The 24,305-nt window shown below is 43.4% G+C and overlaps 4 protein-coding genes across 4 annotated transcripts; 2 read left to right on the top strand and 2 right to left on the bottom strand.

Moving 5' to 3' along the window:
* Positions 1–1,467: 1,467 nt before the first annotated feature.
* LOC111230316 (3-mercaptopyruvate sulfurtransferase-like) lies at positions 1,468–3,621 on the bottom strand. Its single transcript, XM_022757008.1, has 2 exons — positions 3,001–3,621; positions 1,468–2,246 (listed from the first exon to the last, which is right to left on the bottom strand). Exons 1-2 carry the CDS (start codon positions 3,587–3,589, stop codon positions 1,948–1,950), a joined length of 888 nt encoding a protein of 295 aa, XP_022612729.1. The 5' UTR covers positions 3,590–3,621; the 3' UTR covers positions 1,468–1,947.
* Positions 3,622–3,774: 153 nt separating this feature from the next.
* Positions 3,775–5,751, bottom strand: LOC111230315 (thiosulfate sulfurtransferase-like). The gene is made up of 2 exons (XM_022757007.1): positions 5,169–5,751; positions 3,775–4,464 (listed from the first exon to the last, which is right to left on the bottom strand). The coding sequence occupies exons 1-2, from the start codon at positions 5,749–5,751 to the stop codon at positions 4,172–4,174; spliced, it is 876 nt and encodes a 291-aa protein (XP_022612728.1). The 3' UTR covers positions 3,775–4,171.
* Positions 5,752–11,218: 5,467 nt separating this feature from the next.
* Positions 11,219–16,518, top strand: LOC111230314. The gene is made up of 2 exons (XM_022757006.1): positions 11,219–11,303; positions 11,530–16,518. Exon 2 carries the CDS (start codon positions 11,569–11,571, stop codon positions 15,421–15,423), a length of 3,855 nt encoding a protein of 1,284 aa, XP_022612727.1. The 5' UTR covers positions 11,219–11,303; positions 11,530–11,568; the 3' UTR covers positions 15,424–16,518.
* A 1,408-nt stretch (positions 16,519–17,926) lies between these two features.
* On the top strand, positions 17,927–24,201 carry mief1 (mitochondrial elongation factor 1). Its single transcript, XM_022757066.1, has 6 exons — positions 17,927–18,006; positions 18,833–19,143; positions 19,364–19,517; positions 19,642–19,822; positions 20,278–20,549; positions 20,648–24,201. The coding sequence occupies exons 3-6, from the start codon at positions 19,371–19,373 to the stop codon at positions 21,485–21,487; spliced, it is 1,440 nt and encodes a 479-aa protein (XP_022612787.1). The 5' UTR covers positions 17,927–18,006; positions 18,833–19,143; positions 19,364–19,370; the 3' UTR covers positions 21,488–24,201.
* The last annotated feature ends 104 nt before the right edge of the window (positions 24,202–24,305 follow it).

The raw sequence follows: 24,305 nt of genomic DNA, 5'->3' as shown, positions 1-24,305 counted from the left end.
TGTAATAATTACATTTTAAAGTCAGGTAAACTTAATGTCCAAATCAAAAAAACTGTAGTAGTAGTAGTTAAATTTATTGATATAGTAAAACCTTTTTTCGCAAAATGAGCTTCACTTGTAATATTGAATGGGCGGCCTACCATTGTGTGTGATATGGGATTCACAAAGAAAAAAAAAATACAATGCAAAAAAACTTCATATGCCCAAACTACTAACTCATGAGCCAAAAATAAATACTGCTGTCATATCTTTGCCAAACACCTCGTCTGCACATGTTGATAAAGTGACACTTACACCGTTCAGTACTCTTATATCGCAGTTTGCTCTTTTCATGAATGTATATAATGTATTGATTTAAACAAAACATGCGGCGATTATTCTGATTATTGACAGTTTATATTATCACACTATTCATATGATCAGCTGACTTGACGTTGTGTTTCCGTCGGTGAGGGTCAGAGGTCAAATATACACTAATGAGGCTGTTGTCGGTCACAGAGTAGGAGGTTTGATTTATGTGAAGTCATACACACCACTGCAGATACAGACACGGGCAGGAGCCTAAGCTCCAGAGGAATTGTTCAAAATGAGTTGTTCGTTCTGTTCTGCCCGGTCGTAACGCTCTTTCATTCAGGTCTCTGCATTTTTCTCTTCACCACAGTGGAACATAGCAACAGTGGACATCACAAACAATGCTTTACATAACTAATAACTCACTATTGCTTGACAGTTTAAAGACAGCAGTGTCATGATTGCTCATGATAAAAGAGGATGATGCAGGAGGGGAATAAATGCACAGCTTCCAATGCAATCTCCTAAGCCACACTCAAAATGGGACCCCTGCTCAGTGATTCATAAATTCCTTATCACGTTAGTTCACATCAGTGCCCACATCAGTGTGAACACAGCACATAGTACGGTTGTTCGTTGTATTACCACGGCTTAACAAAACCTGAAATACATCAACTTTGTTTTGGAAATCGGGCATCTTGCCAGACACCTCGAATCCAGCACAGGAACAGGACTGAACTGGTTTTCGTTTCCTCAACGTCAGCATTCCGAATTTTTTTTTTTTTTTTTTTTGTACTGTGTCTGTGTGGACCTTTTATTTGCTTCAATTTTTATTTTTTTAATTTACTGTTACCTATATTTTTGTTAATGCAACTTTGCAACATTTAAGACTTTTACAGAGTGAAAATAAAATCACAAAAGATCTAGACTTGTATCAAAATCAGCACGAGACTGAATCTCATGGGTTGTACGGGAAACCTGGTTGATCAATATTTCCTCCATCTACTGATTTTTCTTTTGCCCTTCTATCTTCCACAGGCTTCTGACAGAGTTAAATATTTACTCTTCTGGTTACTGAGTACAGGAGTTTTTCCTCCGTGCAGAAGCTAGATGCATTTGAAAAGAGAGAAAAGAAAGTGTGACAGTCGACTCGTTTTACAACATAAGAAAACAAGAACCTCAAGCATCTGTTTATTGTAACATTAATAAAAGAATACAGCATATCCACACAATATCCTCCTAGAAACAAAGTGCACTAGAATCAGACCCGTCCTGTCTTAACACATTTTTTGGAAAATAATCCAAAAAATTGTGCAACAATAGTCTCATACTTTCAAAAAATATCTGCCAACAAACAATTATAGCCCTTCATGTTATTTTAAGACTGATGCACGTTTTTCTAAACTCTGCAACTTCCCATGTAATGAAAATTTTAATCATTTGCATAATGAAGGGAAGGTTTTTATTAAAGGTTTCTGACAGCTGGCGAAACTTGCATCTGTTATGTTAATAATTAGGTTTCATAACAACCTCACAGCATTTACAGTCGTGCCTCCTCAGTATCTGTAGATTATGTGGCTTTAGTGTTTCGGTCTTGATGTGACACTCTCGTTGGCAGCAAACCCACAGCTTTCCCTCCCTCGTTTGTTTCTTTGTTCACACCTTCTTTCCATCTCCCTCTGAGATGATGTGCTCTGGACTTGCCCTTTTAAACCACTCAGACCAGGAGCCGTCGTAAACGCACACCCCGGGGTGGCCGAGCAGGTGAGCAGCCAGAACGACGTGACATGCCGTGACACCGGACCCACAGGTGGCCCACAGCGGCCGCTGCGGGTCCACCCCTGCCCCTGTGAACAGCTTGGACAGGCCCTCAGCGTCCAGCTCCTTCCCAGACGTGTCCATGAAAGAAGTGAATGGCATGTTGACAGCGCCGGGGAAATGTCCCGGCAGTGTGTCTGCGTGGGTGAGAAACATCAGAACGTCATTAAGTTAAGCCACTCAATGTTCACTTACTTCATTTCTTGCAGAGCTTTCAGCCACATCGCTTGACTTTCAACAAGGGGATGGTGTACTCATTCATGACTCATGACAACTACCCCATCTCCAGGGAAACTATATGCACTAATGAAGGCCATGAGATATGGCTGAAAACTCAGGAAGTAATCTAGTAAGTGGTCCTTGAGTAAACCAAACTACTGCGAGCTTGACAATAAACCTATCAGTTATTTATTATGTCAGTTTATCATTATAGACCTTAAAATGTCAACAATAACAAATAATTTTCCTTCATGAAAAAAACATGATTTTTCCTTAATTAATTGCTAAAACTATAATTTACATTTTTTAAATTAATTTATCATTTTCTCATGCAACAGCCAACATTTTTTTAAAGGTGCACTGATTACATGTTTTGCTGGAGAAAAATTATTTATTACATAATTTATTACGTTTATTTTCATAGACTATAAAATGTCAACAATAACATCAAATTACTGTATTTCATGAAATGCACATGAAAGCAATCATGTGTATTCTGTAGCTGTGGGAAAATAATTCACATATATAAACATATATATATATATATATACATATATATATATTTTTTTTTTTTACATGTTTTGCTGGAGAAAATATCTTTATTATAGAAACTTTAAGCAAAAGTGTGATCCTCTGCTCACTAGAAACAGAAACTCTACTAATCCCTCTCACCTTCTCTCGGTTCCGGCTCAGTCCCCCTGAACCTGCCTGCAGACCTGGCGTCCACAACCTGCACCTGCTCGGTTCTGACGTTCTCCAGCACGTCTTCGAAGCTCTTCACCCACGACTGGTTCAAAGTCGCCTTGAAGTCCCTGCGCTCCGGTGCGCAGTACTCGGCCGTCAGCGGGTGACCGTCCGCCAGCCAGTTCCTCATGCCGCCGTCCAGCACCGACACCAGGCTGTGTCCGAACAGCTGGAACATCCACCACACGCGGGGCGCGCTGTACGACCCGAAGTCGCTGGTGTCGTACACGACTACGTGCGTGTCGTTCCCGATGCCCAGATCTCCGACGTACCGGGAGAAGTGGCTGGAAGTTGGCAGCATGTGATCAAACGCGGAGCTCCGGTCGCTGCACTCGTCTATGTCAAAAAACGAGGAACCCGGAATGTGTCTCTGAGCGAACTCAGCTCTCGGGTCCCGTTTTGTTTTCGGTAGATACCATGAAGTGTCGAGGACACGAAGCTTCGGGCCGATGAGGTTGTTTCTGACGGCATCTGCCAACCACTGACCGGACACCAGAGCTCGGGTCTGTGCCGCCATGACGAGGCGCTGTAATACCAGCTCCCACCGCTAGAGGGAAACTGAGCTCTGCAGGACAACATGGAGTTTAACTTTATTCAGGAAGCACAACAACAAAGCGCGAGATTCTCTCACTTAGTGTTTTTTTTATTAAGAAACAATTATGAACATTAAAAAAATATACTTCATTTAATTTAAATCACATGTCAAAACTCACTGAAGCTCATTTATTTAGCTACAAAAGGTGTTTCATAACACACAAGTTGCATAAAACTGGATTTACAAATTCAGCCAAGCCACGTTTTAAAAGTGCACATCTCCTAAAGCACCAGCAGGTTGTGCCCTTCCTCCAGAGGACAGTAGCAGGATGTGTTTTGACACCAGATTTTGTTCAGAATATACAATTATTCTCATTTATATAATCTCCTGATTATATAAATGTAAAAATATTAAAAAGCCTCAGACCTACTTCTATGTTGTTTGTACATTCAAATCGTCCTAAAGGCATCCAGACATCATTGATTTATAAACCTATGCTCATTTCTGAGGTGAATCTCATCTTTCATTAAGGTTCAATCAGTCACATAAAAGTTCTCTTTTTTCCTAAGAGCGTTTGACCGTGGAGACGATGTGCTCTGGCGGGGCCTTGGTGAACCACTCGTACCAGGATCCATCATACACCGACGCCCCCGGGGCCCCACACAGGTGGGCAGCCAGCACCATGTGACAGGCGGTCACCCCAGAGCCACAGGAGCCACAGATGGGCTTGCTCAAGTCCACTTGTGACTTCTCAAAGAACTTCCTCAGCTCCTGTGGGGACAGCATCATGCCCTCGTCATCCAGAAACCTGAAGAACGGCATGCACCTGGAGCCGGGGATGTGACCCGGCTGGACACCTGCAGGACAGTTACAAATGAGGGGGCTTTTAAATGAAGTTGACACCATGTCTGGTTTACTGGCTGGATATCACTGAACTGACTAAACAATCAGTGCCGTCCAGTTGACTGTGTGAGCACTTGTGATAATATTACCTCTTACCTTTGAGTCTGTCACATCATTTGCTTAAACTCTGTAATTACCTTCGCAGAGGAGGTTGTGTTTTCACTCGTGTCTGTTTGTTTTTTTTCAGCAGGATTACGCAAAAACATCCTGAACTGATTTACACTCACTCTGGAGGAGGGCTGGATGAGTTTGAGGTCTGGTGTATGTTGTTTGACATGTTGACTTGGCTGAGGCGGACGTGTCTTTTCATCATTGTGTTTAAGTGTGTCTGTTTGCTGTGGCAGAGTTTTCTTGTGTTTAGCAGCAGGTGTTGTCTCTCTGTGTGTTGTCTATGAAAACTAACACATACGAATAAACAAGAAGAACTCGTCTGAGCCACAAAGACATTTGTGCAGAAATCAGACACATTAACAGGCAATGTACATCAGCAAGACTCTTAACTCTGGACACACGGCTCAATATGTTCTTTTGATTCTCCTTGTTAATTGTGTTTGCATTATTATTATTATTATTATACAAACAAACAAACAAACAAACAAATAAAAATCTCTTCCATAAATAAGAAGTGTGGCAGTTGTGAATATAAAATGAGATGTACCCTCTCTTGGTTCTGGCTCTTCCCCATGGAACCTCGCGTAGGGCCTGACGTCCACCACCTGGAAGCTCTGAGTCGCGATGTTTTCTGTCATGTCCTCGAATGACTTGACCCAGGAGCGGTTCATGGTGGCGGGGAAGTGGGCGCGCTCAGGCCGGGTGAGCTTCCCTGTGACTGGGTGACCCTCTCTCACCCAGTTTCTGAAACCCCCGTTCAGCACCGACACCTCCGGGTGGCCGAACAAGCGGAACATCCACCAGACCCTGGTGCAGGAAAATGCCCCGAAGTCACTGGCGTCATAGACAACCACATGGCTGTCACCTCCGACCCCGAGACTCCCAACGTAGTCCGCGAAGAGCTCCTCGGAGGGCAGCGTGTGGTCGAACCTCGAGGTTCTGTCCGAGCACTCGTCGATATCGAAGAAAGACGCTCCCGGGATGTGAGACTGTGCAAACTCCTTCTTCCCGTCGCGTTTCATCATCGGCAGGTACCAGGACGTGTCCAGGATCCGCAGCCGAGGCCCGGCGACATTCCGTCGGACCATGTCAGCGAGCCATTTCCCAGAGACCAGAGTCTGTACTCCCATGTTCACACCGGAGCGAAGTGTCACTGTCCTCAACTGCTCCCTCCTTTACTTCATGTCTTTTGATATTTGGTCAAATAAATAAAAGAATTGGTGCAATGTCTCCACCCTCTGGTATGGAGTGTGGATGAATTTACTATCTACTATTTTTATACTTTATTTATTTATTTACAGCATATATATATATATGGGTATAAACTCAATACTGTATTGTGAAGAGCAACCTAAAATGTCCTGGTTTCCCTGCAATGGAAAAGTTTATTTTATTTAGTATATTTATGTGTCACCTCAGGCCAGTAGGACACCTGACCCCACACCTGTACGGCTCAAATTATAGTCAAAAGGGTTTTGAACTTGCAAAGTAATGTTCATAAATAATTCCAAACGTAGTTGCAAATCAACCTCTGTAAACCTGTAAAATAAATCTGTTAAAAAAAAAAAGAAAAGATTATTTTTTTGTTGATTGAGTCGTTAAATCTCAGTCATTCAATTTAATGTTACTTAAAACCAAGAAAAGCATTAATTTCTATAACCTTTGAGGACCTGCACCCAGAGGATGTTTCCCATCTCTGCTTTGAAAATTACCCGAACAGGCCCTTGTGTTGTGTTGGATTTTGGACCTTTAAGCCCCAAATTCTTGCAGGTATTATAAGAGGTCCATGCCCCTCCTTATTTAGTATTAGCACCACCTGGTGGAGTGATCGTGCTCTACAGCTGATCTCCTGGCTGAGAATTTAAAAACTTCAAAAAATGTATCAAACATTATGGAGCTGAACGGCAGAAACAGACAGATGCATGATGGGTTCAATAAAGACAAATAAAAAACACAAACACACTAAACTGAATATGTGTTCATTAAAATATAAAAGTATATAATATAATAATACAGTTTATAATATATTATATAATTGACATTATAATACCAAACAAAACGAGTAGCAGTCTCAAAGGTACACAGTTGATTTGCCTGAACACAAGACACATTCTTCAGTTTATGTGGCTGCTGGTCTTTGAAGATACACTAGGTCCTTTAATATCTGTAAATTGAGGCCTTGATGCCGGGACGTACTTTTTTATTTCTTCTGGGAAATGTTATGTCTTTAATAGACAGTGACAGACAGACAGGAAGTGGAGAGACAGGAAAGAGTCGGGGAATGACATGAGGTAAACGGTCCGGACGGGGGACGGAGTCGACACGTGGACTTTGCTGCTCAGGGCATTTGTGCTCATGTGGTATTAATCAAACTAATCATTTGCCCCCCCACCCCCCCCACATACCTTAAAAATATAGCAGACCAACTTCATTCATTACTTGCCAAGGGGATTGATACTCCGTGTTGTAATTATTATATTCTGGTGAAATATCTTTTCTGTTCAGACGAAGCTTGCAAACAAACAAATTGCTCTATGTTGCTGCGTATCACCATATTAATAGCCCTGGTCCTTATCAGCAAAACGAGTTATGATTCTTGCTTGTGTCCCTTCCCTGAATGTGATTATGGCAATCCAAAGAACACGTGAGCATCTAGGTCTGGTTGTGTCTCATTCTAAGAGGCTGTAAAGAGCTCATTGAATACTTACCTCTGTTGTTTAGTGCTTATGATGCTGTTCTAAATAATTTACACTGATGATTGACCTGTATGATGTCAGAGAGATTAGGGACATGGGTTTATTTGAGTAAAACCTAAACGTTGTATTTATGTTCTGTAATGATTGATCATATTCCACAACTTCAAAATTCTGATAAAATGCATTTGTAGCATTTCTTTTCTTGGCAAACCTAAATTCAACTCGTGTATGTAATCCATCATAAATCTCGAACGAAACTATTCACATCAAATTTTATTTCAATTTCAAATAGCTCTGGTTATTCTGAGAAGGAAAATGTGCAATTCATCCATATTTGAAGCTAGACTTTGAGAGACAGATCAATATAAGAAGTGCAAAAATGTAGTTTTTAGCCTGGGACTGAAAAGGTCAAGTAATAGTAACAGGTAAATACGTTAAGTACATTACCCAGAGGTCAAAGCGACATCCTGTAGTTTGTGTCTTGTTTTGTCTGACCGGCAGTCTAAACCAATCATTCAGTTTATTTTAATTAAGCGTGAAAGGAGGAATCATTTCTCAAAACAATAATAATGGATGAGTCTGAATGTTGCTTTAAAACATCAGGATGCTACAGGATCATATTGTCACCGTCTCTCACAGCTTTTATTAAAGTTATCGTGGGTCGTCAGTCTCTGATCACTGAGCACATAAAAAACTTTTTATTCTAAATATGATTCACTGCTCAGAAAGAGTTTATAACCACAAGGACAACAAGTGTAAGAAGGAGGGAGGGAGAGTCACTGATGGTGCTTTGGTGAAGTTAGACTATGGAACAGACATGTAATGGTTTACAAAACACATGAACAAACGCGGAAGAGAGAGGGCGAGAGAGAGAGAGAGAGAGAGAGACAGAGAGAGAGAGAGAGAGAAAGGCAAGAAACTGAATTGCTTAATTGGAGTCACTGCTTCTGCATTACAGACAAACCCTTGGTGTTGTGGTCCAACCTGGTTTTCCTCCCACTGACTGTCCTTCCATCCTACCAACTGGCCAGATCTTTGAGAAATTTCCATATTGAGGTAAGCTGATTTTTTTTTTCTGCAATAAAACAAACCTGTCAACATTGTAGAAAGTGAAAAAAAAAAGTCATCTCCTGTCACTTTTATTGCTTTTTGGCAGTTTTTAAGGAGATTGTTTGTCTTGAGAATGTGAGTAGAAACAAGTTTATAGTTCCTCAAACACAAAAAAAGTGTCTTTATAATTATTACGAATAATGTTTTTACTGGATATTAAATTATTTTCTTTTTCACAAAAGATGCATTTTGTGGTGAAATCAGATGAAAACTAAACCTGAGCTTTATTAATATCACACATCGGCACAGTGTCCTCCTGAAACAATGTCCCGTTATGTGAATCCACCTCACCGTGGCAGAAAATAGTCTCAATGAAATCTGAACAGCAACTTCAAGTTTCTGGAAAATAATGTTGCTATTGAGGTTTTCAAAAAATATTCCTTAAATCTTTTTCAATGCTGAGCAGCACAAACAAAATCCCCTTCGCCTCAAATCTAAAAACCTCAGCAAATACAACCAAAAAAACATCTGCATGGGGAGATACCATTGGAGCTAAACTGGAAAACATGTTTATATTTAAAGTTTAAAGTAAAAACAATTAATGAGAGAAAAGGTTCCAATTTCTGAATATTGTTTGTGCTTTGTTGATCTTGCCTGTTTTAAGAGACCGATTAAAACAAGTTTAATGTCCATAACATCTGATCATTTGAATCTTACAGAATGTAAGATAAATGTCCTGTAGTGTTGTGTTGAAAATTATTTCTAATAATATCTAAAATATGTCGTGGTAGAATTGGTAGCACTGCTTGTTGCTGACTTGTAATTGGGATATTGGTATCATGAGACCAGCATCCTCGCAGAAACCGAATCCATCCTGAGCCAGAATAGAGACAGACAGCGTTGTGTGGACGACCTGAGCTGATGGGACAAATCAGGACAAATCTAATTTTCAAACAGTCATACAGCAAAGGATGCATTTCCATGACAACCAGCAAGATAAAAAAAAAGAAAAAAAGCCAAGCTTTCGGGGGGGGGGGGGCAAAAAGGCACTAACTGCTTCCACGTGTGAGCAGATGGGTTTTACTTATCAGCCATTCCTAGGATCCAGGGGGTTATTGTCTCACACAGACGTAAACCCATGTTCACCACATTAATACACAAAGAGACCTATGTTGGCCTCATTAGCCCCTTCACCATAATTCCAATAATTGACTTAAGCCACAGGCTCCACTAATGTGAGAAAGGTTGGACGTCATGTGAAGGAAACGTAAGCAGTATAATATATTGCACTGTACCAGTTTTTGTGTGTATGTACAGTAAGTCTGAGGTATAGTTTGTTAGGCTCTGTAAGGTGGACACAGGGGAGCTTTGGGCTAAATGCTAACATAGATTAGCATATTAGCATTCTAACATTTGCTAATTAGTACTAAACACGTGCTATATTTGTTGACACATTTGACACACACACAAAAAAAAGAAGCAAAGCGAACCTTGTTGGTGGCACTAGATGATAGACCATCAGTGCTATTCCTAGAGCCATGCTAGCAGCGTAGCTTTAACGCTTTAGGTCTAAAAATTAAGGTTAAATCAGTGAAGACGGTATTTTCTTTACTTGCTCTCATATACTTTATCTGTTCTCTGTTCAGTCATGATAGAAGAGAACAAATCCTGTCCAGCAGCTATGATGATTTTGAGTTTGTTGTGATGATTGTTTTGGTTATAGTTAGCATAACCTAAATCCTGTGGTTTCCTGTACTGATGTAAAGATGTTTTGTTTTTGCTTGTGGGCAAATGTCATTTGTTTGTTGAGGCTAAATACATTGGTTTGCTTTGATTATATATATATATAAAATGTGCCAAGTATTTGTGGTTGCTGTGTATATATGTTATATTCATTTTCAACTAAATCAGTGTGCAGTTCCCCGGTGTCACCACTGATTCTTCCACTCGTTTTCTCCTTCTCCATCAAGCCTCCTCCATACCAAAAGGATGACCCTTCTCGACTACCCTGTTCCAGAGTTGGATGTCACCTTACAAGAAGTGGGGCGTGTCCTGCAGCTCACTCTAAGTCCTGACCATTACCCGGAGTTCAAAAGTGCGTTGGAACAGCAGAGGGAGCTCCTTCAAGAGGCCCAGCAGAAATTAGCAACCAGAGCTGCAGGCCAGGAGAACTGGGTGACAGAGCAGTTCAAGAGGGGTCTGCTGTCGTGTGCTGACCCCCTGCCCACCTCCACAGCCCTCCCTGTTGTTCTTCTTCCGTCCAAAGCAAAGACATGTACCCAGCTGGGGAGGGCAGCCGCTCTACTCTGGGCAGCAGCAAAGCTGTACAGTGAGCCCTTGTTACTGGAGGGCGATGTGCCAATGGAGCGCACACAGCAATCCGAGGTATTTGCTGCCAGCCGGATTCCTGGCATGAGTCACGATCAAATTAAGGTAAGTTTTCAGGCAGTAAATTCAAATATGTGAATCTTGTATCCAAGTACTGGATCCAAGTATGTTGAGCTATTTTTAATCTGTAGCTTCGTCTTTTCCAGGTCTACCCAGAAAGCCTCCATGCCATCATCACCTGTGTTGGAGGAGTGTTCCCTGTTGACATTTTGTGGCGTCCCAGCACTGATGGGCCACTTTCTGCTCGACCATTCATTGACATCTACAACCAGCTGGCTCAGGTGATGGATCAACCGATCGCAGGAAAACAGAACGATCCCTCCGCCATTTGCAGCCTCTCGGCTCTGCAGCGTAAAACCTGGGCTGCCATCAGGGAAGAGATCCTGGAGCACGGAGGGGAAGCAGCAGCGTCACTTGGGCTGATGGAGAGCGCTGTGCTAACACTCTGTATGGAAGACTTGAATGCACCTTCTGAACTGGCCAATATCCTCAATGCAGTGAGGCTGGGAGGAGGAGGAGACAATCCATGTCTGAGATACTATGATAAGGTACTGGAGGATTTTAAAACAGACACACACATGACTACATAATTCAGTTATACTCTCAGAGCAAAGCTTGCAATTACCATTTCTTTGTCGGCTCTTTAAAAGTGAATAAGGGTCAGAACAGTTAGTATGAAAGTGAACATTAACAAGGCAAACGAATAGCAATGCTCGCTGTGTTTCAGTGGATTGAAAAGATAACCCAGTTGTTGTTTTTCTGTTTTTTTGACAGGTGGTGAACCTGGTGGTGTTCAAGGACGGCACAGCTGGGATGGTGTTTGAGCACAGTGCTGTGGATGGGATGGTGGCTGGGCTTGTGACAGAGCGTGTGTACAACCTGTCTGAGACTGCTGACTTGAACCTAGTGTGTACTAAACCAGAAAATATGAATGGCTTTGTCACAGTAAACAATGTTAATTCTGTTTGTCCATGTTCCCTAACATTCCCCTTGCAAGGAGTGAACACCCCCAAACCAAGCCCTGACTTAAAAACAACTCATCCAGTTCTCACTTTTGATGTGTCCTCCTATCCTGATGTCTTTTCTACTCTGAGAGGGCAGAGAGGCCTGTATGATGCCTGGATCAACTTCTCTTTGCAGCTCTCCTTGAGGCAGACTCTCGGGGAAGCTGCTGCCAGTCACATGCTTGTCACACCTACCCATATGCGCCACTACAAACATGGCCGATGTGATCCTACATATTCACTCACCATGCATTCTCGCAAGTTAGTAGGTGCCTTGGCATCCTGTGTTGGCCCAGATAACAAAATCCAATACACTACCGACCTTCTACGCTTGTTCCATGTTGCATTCTTGGAGCATAAGAGCCTCATCAGAAACACCAAAAATGGTCATGGTGTTGGTCCCCATCTAGCTGCCCTGCGTCGATCTTTGCCATCTGACAATCCACTGAAGAAGTTTCTGGACCCCTTTGGGTGTCCATCTGTGTACCTCACTGGTACAGATCTGATGGAGGGTGTAGAGTGTGGAGTAGGGAATGTTTACGCCCGAGATCAGCTGGCTGTAACCTACCTTGGAAAACGAGACAAGGTTCGCATCGTGCTAAATGGGAAAGGGAGCTTTGCTCTGACGCTGAAGAAGCTTCAAGAAAACCTGAAGATAAATCTGAAGTTAGTGATGCTATTAGCTGTTAGATATGCCATTGCAACCCAGATGGGAGCCCTGGAGTGTCTGCTCCAACAGGGTCAAACACAGAAAATTAATGGACAGACATATCACCCAAACAATGCTAAAAGCACAGTTGACTCCACCTCAGACATGAGTCCAGACTATACTCTGTTGATTCACGGTGGAGCAGGAGAAGAGATGATGTTGAACACCCAAGTGATTGGGGTTATTGAGTTTGCCCTACAGACAGCCTTAACCCTCGGATGCCAAGTGCTTCAACAAGGCGGCAAGAGTCTGGATGCAGTTCAGAGGTCAGTGGAAGCTCTGGAGGACTGCTTCCTTTTCAATGCAGGTAAAGGCTCGGTACTCAACAAAGATGGCAAAAACGAATTGGAAGCAACCATTGTAGATGGCAATGCGATGAAGTCAGGATCTGTTGCTTGTGTGCAAACTGTAAAGAACCCAATAAAAGCAGCCAGGTGTGTCATGGAGAAAAGCTCACATTCACTCATTGTGGGAGATGGGGCTGAGGAGTTTCTGCAAGGGCTGGAGGAGAAGGAGAAGCCTGTTGGACGTGAGTATTTCTACACTGATATACGTCACAGAGAGTTAACTGCAAAGCTCAGTGGTGGAAATAACTCAAAAAACAATCACCCTCAAACAGTCGGAGCTGTGGCCTTGGATCACCGGCATGGGTTGGCTGCTGCCTCCTCCACAGGTGGGTTAGTAGGAAAGCTGAAAGGGCGAGTTGGGGATACAGCAGTAGTCGGGGCAGGAATATATGCTGACGACAAATTAGCAATCACCTGCTCTGGAGATGGAGATGTATTTCTGAGGCACACAGTTGCTCAGAAAATAGCCAGTCTCTATCATCACAAAGGCTATAACCTTAGACAGGCATGTAGAGAAGTGATGGCTGAAAATCTGAATGGGATCTGTGCAGGTATCATTGCTTTGGACAATAAAGGTGAAGCCATCATCGAAACAAATGCTGGCGTGATGTTTGTGGCGTCAATGATAAGCGGTATTTCACGAGTAGAAGTCCTCAGGCCTCTGAAGAACTTCTCTAATGTGATCTGGGAAACAGATGAGCTGGTTGCTTACCTGAATCCCAACCCTTGGATCCCTGGGTCAACCATCCTGACAAGAAAAACTCTTAGCGGGGCAAGCAGCATCTTCCACTTGGCCACACCTGATTTTGTGGCTATGCTACAAGGCGCAAGAGCTGTGTCGAGCTTACTATGTGAGCGATTGGGAGTGCAGCGCTGTGCCATGGTTTTCAATCCAACCTCTGATCATCCCGCACAAATCCGACTGCTCCCACTTCATGGCTTAGAGCCAAAATGGCAGCCCCATCTTGCTGGCGAAGAGGAGTTCCATGCTTACGATCCCAGCTACTGCACTTCAAAAAGTGGCCCACGCTTGGATGATGAAGCACTGACCCAGGTTCAAGCCAAGATTAGAAGCAGACTGCCAACGCCAAATGCACCCTCTTGCTATGACTTTTTTGGAGACCCTTCTAATGACAACCTGTTCAGCCGTATTGTACGTGGAGAGCAGCAACAGTGGAGAGTGTGGGAAGACAATGAACATGTTGCCTTCCTCACACCATACCCAAACACCCCTGGACTTACTGTCGTGGTGCCACGCAAACCACTGTCCAGTGACGTCTTCAAACTGGACGAGGCTGACTACAAAGCACTGATCTTAGCCACTCAAAAGGTTTCCCAGCTACTGGAAGAGGGGATGAGAGCCCGAGGTGTTGCGCTGATCTTTGAGGGCTTCGAGATTGACTATGCTCATGCCAAGCTGATCCCTTTGTTACCTTCACCAGATGGCACCAAGCCTGCCGAGCTGCAACCAGAATGCTTCGAAAGCTACCCTGGATATGTGTCGTCGCTGGATGGACCAGCCGCTGATGCTGAGACCCTCAAAACAATCCACTCAAAGATCACCGATAGCAGGCCTCCTCATTCATGGGAAGACCCTAAATCCCACTCCACACTCGCCATCAAGAGCCAGTGGTATCGCAACATGTTCCAGATTCAAAACACCCTTTTCCACAGCACAGTGGAATATTTCCACAACTCCTGCCAGTACTCCTACGCTCTGACCCCTCTGACCACAGACACCATCTCCTCGCCGATGGGCCTGGGATCCGACTCAGAGCCAGTTTCTGTTAACCTGCTGGGCCAGGACATCTACCTGGCCGACTCAATGCAATTTGTTCTCGAATACTTCCTTCGCTTCCAGGAGAACCTGCCGGGGACCTACTACATATCTCCCAGCTTTAGAGGGGAAGATCCTGATGCCACACACTTGAACCAGTTCTACCATGTAGAGTGTGAACTGTTGGGTGACATGGACAAAGCCATTTCCACGGCTGAGGGATACCTGGCTCATCTCACCAAGTCCATGTTGAAGAAGCACTCAGACATAATTCTCAACACTGCTGGGACCCTCACGCATGTCACAGACATGCTGAGTAAGCTGGATGGGAAAACCGCACTACCAAGAGTCCCTCTAGACCAGGCCATTCCCATGATGCCCTCTGCTGACTGCGTGGAGTGGGTCCAAGATGGCCAGCCCCAGTTCGGCAGAAAGCTAACACGCAAAGGAGAGCGGGTCTTGATAGAGAAATACGGTGGTGCTGTTTGGCTGACTGAGATGGACCATCTGGGCGTTCCCTTCTACCAGGCGTATGTGGAGGGCACCGGGCAGTGCAAAGCCAAAGCTGCTGACCTTCTGCTGGGGCTGGGTGAGACTGTGGGTCTTGGAGAACGCCATTCCACCCCCGAGATGGTGCAGGAGGCCCTCAGACACCATGCAGTGCCCGAGCAGTCCTACAAATGGTACATTAACATGCGCCAAGTGAAACCACTCCTTACCAGTGGATGGGGGATCGGGACGGAGCGCTACTTGTGTTGGCTGCTTAAGCATGACGACATTAGAGACGTACATATCATACCTAGGATGAAAGGAATGAAATACATGCCCTGATCATAAGTTCATCTTGGATTTTTAGGCCATTAGATGCAATATACTTGTAATAATGGGGCCAAAGAGGAGAATAGAATATGGATTTTTACCATAAAAATGTCTCAATAACCAGAGTTTGGGACTTTCATCCAGCTTTGGGTTTCTTAAAATCTTTTCCCGCTGGCTCCACGGCCAGAGAAACCTTCCTACAGCCATTAGTCCCACCTGACCCTTGTACTCCAGAAAGTAAAAATGTTTCTGAAAATTAAGTTTTTAGTTAAAATGAATCTTACACAAAGTGTTTAATTAGTTATTCTTTAAATGTTATCATATTACACTGAAGGTTGGCTTCCTTTGTTAGTGGTAAAACTACAGTATCACTGCAATTGCTGAGTGAAAATAACTGAAGAGTTTAAGTACAACTTGTATTGTTTCAGTATATTCATTTTGTGGAGAAAGACTGATAATTTTGTTACTTGGTATAAAAGTTGTGTAAACACAGACAGGAGACAAATTAAAGAAAGAATGTTTTAGTAAGATGTTGGGCCACCAAATATATCGCCAGAACATCTTCACTGCTCCTCGGCATTGATTTTACAAGTGTATGAACACCATTCTTCCGAAAGATATTCCCTCATTGCATGTTCTAAAGATGGTGGTGGAGAGAACTGTCTTAACACGTCAGTCCACAGTCTCGGATAGGTGTTCAATTAGGATTGAGATCTGGTGACTGTGAAGGCCACGGAACATGGTTCACATCATTTTCACCCCTTGTGGACGGGGGCATTTTCTTCCTGTTTCACTAATTTTTTCAGGTTTTTCCTTTAATTTGTCACCTGTCTGTAAATTCTTCAGTCCCTGTGAGGACAAACACATTTGTTAAAGTCCTAATTATTGGCCATAAATGTTGTATAATCAATTATACAAGCAAATTCTTTATATTGCTCTTTATAATGTCATTTTTAATTTTTAATTTTTGTCTTATTTCTATCACATTGTCTTTTTATGTAAAGGATTTTTGTTCAAGTCATATGGATCATGTACCTGTGTTGTTGTTCATGGAATAATAATGATTTTCAAATCTTAAGAAAATAATAACAGAGCAAATAAATACCAGTCACCAATCTAAATGGATTACTGATGTGGCCAATGGGATGTGTTCCTGTAGGAGTCTCTGATGATGTCATTGGTTCAAGGCCGTCAGAGAACCCTGGGCACAGGTACAAATATCACAAAGCTGAAGTGTGTGTGTGTGTGTGTGTGTGTGTATGTGTGTGTGTGTGTATGTGTAAATATAGAATCTTAACTTTAGAAAATATTATAGCACAATCTGAGATTTAATGTGAGAGATTTAATGAGATTTAATGTGTCGCCACCAGATTTCAACAAGATCATTTTACAATGTGCATCATCAACTATTTAAAATGACAGCAGAGTGATTTGCTCTATGTCAGTCTCCTGGTTGAGCCACAACAACTTTGCCATACTGTTATACTTAAGCAATGAGCTGAAAGTGACACTGTATTGATCTGCAAAATTGGATGGAATAACTAATCTCACAGTACTGAGAACATATTGATTTAAGAATGTGACGTACAGATTTGTCCACACGTGCTTAATCCATGTATCCAAAAGTGGCCCAGTAATTTCATAAAAGTATCAATGAAAGTAATAGGAAGGTTATTAATAAATGATGAACATGAATATCAATATTTCACCAAATTGGTCAGTGAACTAACGACGATGGCTTGGCAGCACATGTTGACCTTTAACCTCATGAACAAAGTAAGAAGCTGTGATGATCTCACTTCTTTACAAGGTAATGTCACAAAGGCTGAAAATGGTTCTTTTATATCAAGGGTTATCAAAAAAGGTGTCAAATTAATTACATGTTTTGTGATTGATTAAACTAAACCAATTGCATATATCAGTATTTGCCTGAGTGGCATGTTAAATAGTGTACCAAATAATAAATTTACAAATATAGATGCGTGGGCCATTTAGCCTAAGCTAAGCAGAAACCACTCAATATGACATTTTAACGGTAACACCAACTTTGTGGCAAAACTCAGGCTCAGTTGAGAAGTAGGCTAGATTGTAATCTACTGTAATGAGCTTGCTTTCCAGTTGAATATAGGATACTAGAGTCATATACACAGGACAGGTGAGTCTTTTATCATGCATTAGTAGTGTCAGTTTCATCACTTTATCTATCTATCTGTCTATTGATTAATTGCAACAATCAGAATAAACTCATGCATCCTAAAAAAAAACCCCACAAACAGGAAATAAAACTTAAATTCCTGAGTACATCATGTACAGGGATTCAGATTTGGCAAGCAGCTAATTAGTATTATATCATATATAATTATAAATTAATTTTACATAATAACATTAATATTATATAATAATAGTATAAAGTAAATGTTAACATAAAATTAGCCGTCATTTATAAACGTATTGTAACGAAATAAATCATAACCCGGATGTAGTGTGTGAGTAGTAGAATATTTGTTTCCGGTGTCACTGTCGAATCTGACCCCCGGCTTGTGCAGAGCTCTGCCTCTGTCTGAAGACAAAACCCTTTGGTCTAATTTCTGAAACGTGAGTTTCTTCGTGTTTCTCCGCTGCGTGTTCTCGTGTTTTCGCTCCCTCTACATATTCCACGATTTCATTATGAGTGTGTTTTGACTGTGAGGCCGGCTGAAGGTAAGGTCAGCGCTGCCTAGCCTAACAGCTAGTTCGTTAGCATGTCAAGCTAACAAGCTAGTCATGAGATGTGTGACTTTGCGTTGAGCCAGCCATTTTCTAAAGACAAGGGGACCTCGGCAGCTCGCTGTGTTGATGTGTTCTCCTCTGCGGTGGCAGTGTTCATGTAACAGTCGTTGGACATTAGGCAAACAGCGAGTCACTTTGTTTAAGTGGTTAAATTTACATGGTTGCTAACGTTAGCTAACAGTACAGTCTGTAGGAGCTGACACTGCATCAGATAAGCAGTTTGTAAGTATTTGTACCTTACAACAGACTTAACTGGCGATGGAGCTGGTTGTTTTCTCTTATTTCTACAAAGCAGAGAGGAGTTAGTTACTGAATAAAATATTTGTGACATTGCTCATGGATGAAATAGGGGGGGGTAGAGTTAACTTGCTAACTTTGCATCAGTAAATAGAACCACAATCCAGAACAGGCTTATGACTATTAGCTTTCCTCTTGTATGGTTCCCCAAACTATTGCTTACTCTTTCAATGCAAACCCTCTTACTGTTACTTTAACTCATCCCTCAATTTCCTACCTGTTACATTCACAGATGACCATGATGATGACCAGTTGAATTTTTGACCAATATCACCGGACTAATATTTCAGATATACTTCCACAGTCAGTTAACCTCAGTCCCTTCATCACACAACTTTTGCTTTCCCTTCCCCAGGTGCCAGGGTGTCCCCCCTCTCCATGTGTGATCCCTAATGGGCGGCTGGTCTCGCAGTGCCGTGCTGGAGCTGTACCGGGCGCTGCTCCGCGCAGGGCGTCACCTTCAGTACACCGACCGCAATTACTACCGTCGTGCCGTGGCTCGCGAGTTTCGCCGCTGCCAAGCCCTGTCAATACCCGCAGACAAGGAGGACGCACTGAAGAGGGGCCAGTTCTTCCTCAACAGCCAACTGGGTGGGCTTATGTAGGGGAAGGGGCCACAGGTCATCTGGAGGAGGGTTAAAGGTTGTCTGGAGGTTTATCTCCCAGGTGGGTTTACGAGAAGAAAATGCTCTGTATTAATGATGGAGGAGGGTTTTATTGTTCTAGGTAACAAATAAGATCATATTGGGCGTGGTTAATCAATGATTTAAGAATCTGGTTACCCAACATATGACGTAGCCTTTTAGCTAAGAAATGGAACAAAGCCAAAACCTTTTCTGTCTCCATCTTCCTCTTCTCTGACTCTCTTTGCTTATCTCCTCCTCAGTGGCAGGATGGCCGGGGTGAATGGAGACCGTAAAGGAAAGAAAGATGACAATGGGATTGGCACGGCCATCGACTTCATGCTTTCCAATGCCAAGCTGGTGCTGGGGGTGGGCGGAGCAGCCATGCTCGGCATCGCGACACTAGCTGTCAAAAGAGTGAGTCAGAAGACATTTATCTCTTAATTCTTTCCCTTAACCCTTGTTCCCATGTGTAACGATGGAAACGGACGCTCTTACATAAGCATCTGTACCAATGGGCTCACAATTGCTTGTTGTACAGATGTATGACCGTGCCATAAGCGCTCCCACCAGCCCCACCAAGATGGAGCAGACAGGAAAGAGAAGCTGGGAGGAGCCCGCCTGGATGGGTTCGTCACCTCGGGTACTGAACCATGACATGAAGTCCACAGTTAGCAGGTCGCTACAGTCTCTGCCCACTTCCGCACATGCTTTTGAACCAGGTGAGAAGAGCTCTTAAGTCAAAAGTTAAGTCAAATCTGTTCCGTCATTGTTTAAAGTTGCCAGTTTTGTGGCTTCGACTCTTCAGCCAGTGAAGATTTTTCTTTAATCTGTTGACAGTCAGCCTGTTTGGAGGATTGTTGCTGTTCCTTTACAGTGGGTGTTGTCTCTCTGTAGCGCTGTAGTTAGTCACCCAGCTGTTCTATATTAGTTTGACAGTGATGTAGTTGAACCTTCACGTTTTCAAAATCTCAAAATCTTCATTTATTCCTTGTAGAGTTTAGTGTTTTTTAGCGTCTAATATTTAAAGAGCACACCCGTCCTGCCTCCCCACCCTCTGCACCTTTACCCACTGCCTCCCATTTAAAAGTCATTATTTGAAATGGTGGAAGAGGAAGTTTCACACAATTCTGCACAGATGCATCCTCTAACTTTCATTTGCCTCCAATCTCTTTAGACTGTCTGCGGAGGGCCATGGGTCGAGCTGCCGTGGGAGGCAGTGGGGCCACTCAGTCCGACCTGCTGAAGGCCCGGATGCGTTTGTCCCTGCAGGAACATCTGTGGGAGTTCTACCAGAGTAATGTGAACATCCCGACCGAGGAGCAGGCCGTGGCCAGGAGGGCAGCGCTGGACATCTGTGCAGAGCTCAGAGTGTTTCTTCACGCCAAACTGCCCGACATGCCGCTCAGAGAGATGTACCTGAGTGGCAGTCTGTATGATGACCTGCAGGTAAGAGGTTTCACACCTTTAGTCCTGCTTTTTGACAAGAGTATTATAATTAAATAAGGTTAATAAAGGTTATTTTTTTCCCCTTCTCCTTCTCTTAGGTGGTTACAGCAGACCACGCCCAGCTCATGGTGCCTCTTGTCTTGGAGAAGAACCTGTGGTCGTCCATCCCCGGCGAGGACACCATCATGAATGTCCCAGGTTTCTGGCTCGTCCGCAGGGAGAACTTGGAATATTTCCCGCGGAACAGCAGCTACTGGGACCGCTGCATGGTGGGAGGTTACCTCTCCCCTAAATCAGTCCTGGAGGTCTTTGACAAGCTTGTGGCTGGCTCCATCAACTGGCCGGCTATAGGGAGTGTCCTCGACTACATCATCCGTCCTGTGGTTCCCTCGGAAACGCTGACCCTGGAGGTACAGTACGAGACGGACAGGAGGCTGTACGTGGACTTCTTACCGTTACTTGTGATGGAAGATGGGACCTCGCTGATCGCTAAACCACATCGGCTTGCTGCGGAGCGCCACGAAAACCTGTGGCGGCAGAGCTTCCGCGTGGCTGAGACGGCGCGGCTCAGGGCTCTGGATCAGGAGGACGGAGGCTGCCGATGCGCCTGCCTAAAGGTGGCGAAGGCGGTGTGCAAGCTCAACCCTGCCCTTAACCGGCTCAACGCCAGCCAGCTCACCAACGCCATCTTGTTGCTGAGCGAAAAAGAAGGCGACTGGACCCAGGAAGCACTGGCTGACCGCTTCCTCCAGCTGCTACGAGCGCTAGTGGGACACCTAGAGGCCGGGAGGCTGCCGTGCGCCCTCAGCCCTAAAGTTAACTTATTCTGTGAGCTGACAGAACAGGAAGTGGATGAGCTGGGCTACACGCTCTACTGCGCCCTCTCAGATCCTGAGGGGCTGCTGAGAACTGCTGTGGCACAACCTTTCCACCCCTGAGGCCCTCGTCACCTCGCAGCTGCAGGGCGGTGAAACGTCAAACACAGGTTCTGTGTCGGTGTCCTCTCACCAGAACGAGGTTCCAGGGGACGAAAAAAAAAAAACAAACAAACAAAAAAAACATCTGCATGGAATCTTCCTCTCTCCTAAAAAACACGATCTGTTAATTACTCAATACCTCTTCAAACATCTGTGAGGAAAATGTGAAACACACGGTAGCAGTTACTTAGTTACTTGATCAGTTTCTTAAAAATCTGTATGTGGTGTGATCATCCAAATATCTCAGTGTGAGATGGAGGTGAAGGGTCATCGGAGTTCACGGCTCTCACTGAAGCCATTGTATTAATGAAGCGACGGAGGGGCGGAGCTCTGGATCGATTGGTCCGCGTGAAAAATGGATAACGCCATACTTGAGCTCTTTTTAACCGGTTGGAGAGTTGTTGTTTTTTTAGGAACAGCTGAGGTTACCGTGGTTACGGTGTTGACTGTTTTAAGACGGGTCGATGCCACAGTGTCGAGGGATAGTATGTAATGCTGATTGTTTGTACGCCGACCCCTGAAAAAGCTAATAAATTGTCATGACTCAATATTCTTGAGTTAAAAGAGACGAGCTAACTTTTCTTTGCTAGCACACAAAATATTAAACACTGCAAAGTTTTGTCGAAGCTTTTATAAAAAAAAAAAAACAAAAAAAAAACAAAACAAAAACAAAACTTCATTAATACAGTGGCCACATTCAAAGACGTATGCTTTACATGTTTCCAGTGATGTGAGAAACCAAACTTTAGGCTGTGTTTGGAATGTCTGCAGCTTGCATGTGTTCGCTACCTAATCTAATCAATCGAAACGGGTGAATATAATCTATACTGACCCGTGCTTTGATGACTGTTTCTAATATTTCACTCCATTCAACAGTGAATCTGATATATGAAATTTAACGTACATCCACGGACGGAATATAGTAGCATTTATGAGGGAGGTGGATGCAGTTTCTGATTTGTTGGCGATTTCATGAAATCTGAACCAAAAGTAGGACCACCATTTTATCATCCAGTGAAATGTTTCCATGTGACTGACTGTCTGTCTTGATACAGAGCCACTCTTTGTGTGTCTGCAGTCGGTTTCTTCTCCAGTCTTAACATCTGTTGCTTGGGTGCACGGGGGCCGAGATGCTTTATCAGTAAATCTTAAACCTCTGTCACGGGTTATTTTTGCACCGTCAAACTGTTCTGCAGCGGTGTTCGAGTTTGACGCTCTTTAAGTGCTGTTGTCTACTGGTTTTTGCTTTAATTTAAATCACAGTTCAGATCCTCTTTGGTCTAGATCATTACAGTCACATGTAGACTGCTTCATATCGCGTACGCTTGCTTTAGGCTGGGTCTAGATCTTTGTAGCGAGGGCGTTCCTTTGGTTGGACATTGTAGTTTCCAGAAACTGTTCCTCTACAGTGTCAGAGCAACAACGAACCTGCAGGAGGTCTCGTTGCGTTTGGTGAGTTAGTCTCAGTATTAACTTCAGCTCTGGTCTCGGTTTCCGTTCGAGCATGGAGCCCGTTACCTCAGTAGTACTGTGTTTGTGTTTGTGTGCGCATACCTGTGCACGGTTTTTAAGTCCACATTAAACCCTGATTAACTTAGAGGTACTGATCTGGCCCTGTCTGTCTTTGAGTAGGTAGCCAGACGTGGATTAGTGTGGCGGTGCTGTCACTGCCACTGTACTGCAACTACAACCCACAGCCCTGATCAGCTGTGGTTATGTGACCTGTGGCGATTATAGCTACCACCAGACTGTATATTAATAGATTACAGGTGCTAATCTCTGTAGAATATGATCTGATCAAGGGGGATCTACTCACGGATCCTCAGTTATATAAACAGCAGCTTTGATAGCCGAGGTTTTTCCGATGTTAGATTAGCCTGGTACTCAGTGGAGCTTCGTCAGTTTAAGCCGCACGGCTCCACATGTTGCGTCAGCTCACTCCTCAGTGGGCGGAGTAACTGTCGAGTGGAGTTTATTGCATCTCTTCTCTAAATTAGCACTCGAAATACGTTGTCCAAAATAATCACATGCTGCCTTTTTTTTTTTTTTTTTTTTTTTTTTGTTCTCACTTTTAGCCTTAGACTGGAAAATAAAAAAAATTTAAAAAATGCAGTGATATGGAGCGAGTGTCGCCTCAATCCCCGTCCCAGTTTGTATACTGTACAAAGTGGAGGGATCAGGGTTGTTTATACTTCTGTTGTGCATTCAGTTAAAATAATCATCCGGAGAAACAGGTGAATATTTTTGTATTTATTGTACATTTGTAACCAAAAAAAAAAAGAAAAGAGCCGAATATTTATTTGCATCGATTCAGTTCTACGTGTGAAGTGTCACTCGTGCTTCATTAAGTGCTTTGTTCTGGATGTCCACAGTAGATCTTCTTTGTGTGCATATGAAGCGTCTTCCTCCGCAGACCTAGTTTATGCTACAAATTACTACTGTGACGAGGGGAGTCACTGTGCCACATTTGTAATGTTATTGTAAAACCAGACCCAAAGTAGATCACTACCTCTACCTTGTGGAGTGCATACTAGCCATATGCTGTGTTGCATGCCGTGTATTTTATTATTTTTTTTCCCAGCTTTTCTTTTTCTTTTCTTTTGTTTTCAGTTCAGCTCTGGAGTTGAACAGTGCAGCACTTTGTATACTTCATTAAATGACATTCTGTATGGTTATATTTGACTGTTTCTTCCCCCCCCCTCCTCTAATGAAGCAGGTAGTTTAAGAGCTTTCATGCTCTTAGGCCGGTTACAATCAAATAACCCCCCCCCCCAAATCT

The sequence above is a fragment of the Seriola dumerili genome, unplaced genomic scaffold (assembly GCF_002260705.1).
Source record: "Seriola dumerili isolate Sdu_G_001 unplaced genomic scaffold, Sdu_1.0 BDQW01000262.1, whole genome shotgun sequence".
In the NCBI taxonomy this organism is placed as follows: Eukaryota; Metazoa; Chordata; class Actinopteri; order Carangiformes; family Carangidae; genus Seriola; species Seriola dumerili.
The sequence above is the reverse complement of the archived record's forward strand: the minus strand, read 5'-3'. Positions and strand labels throughout refer to the sequence as shown.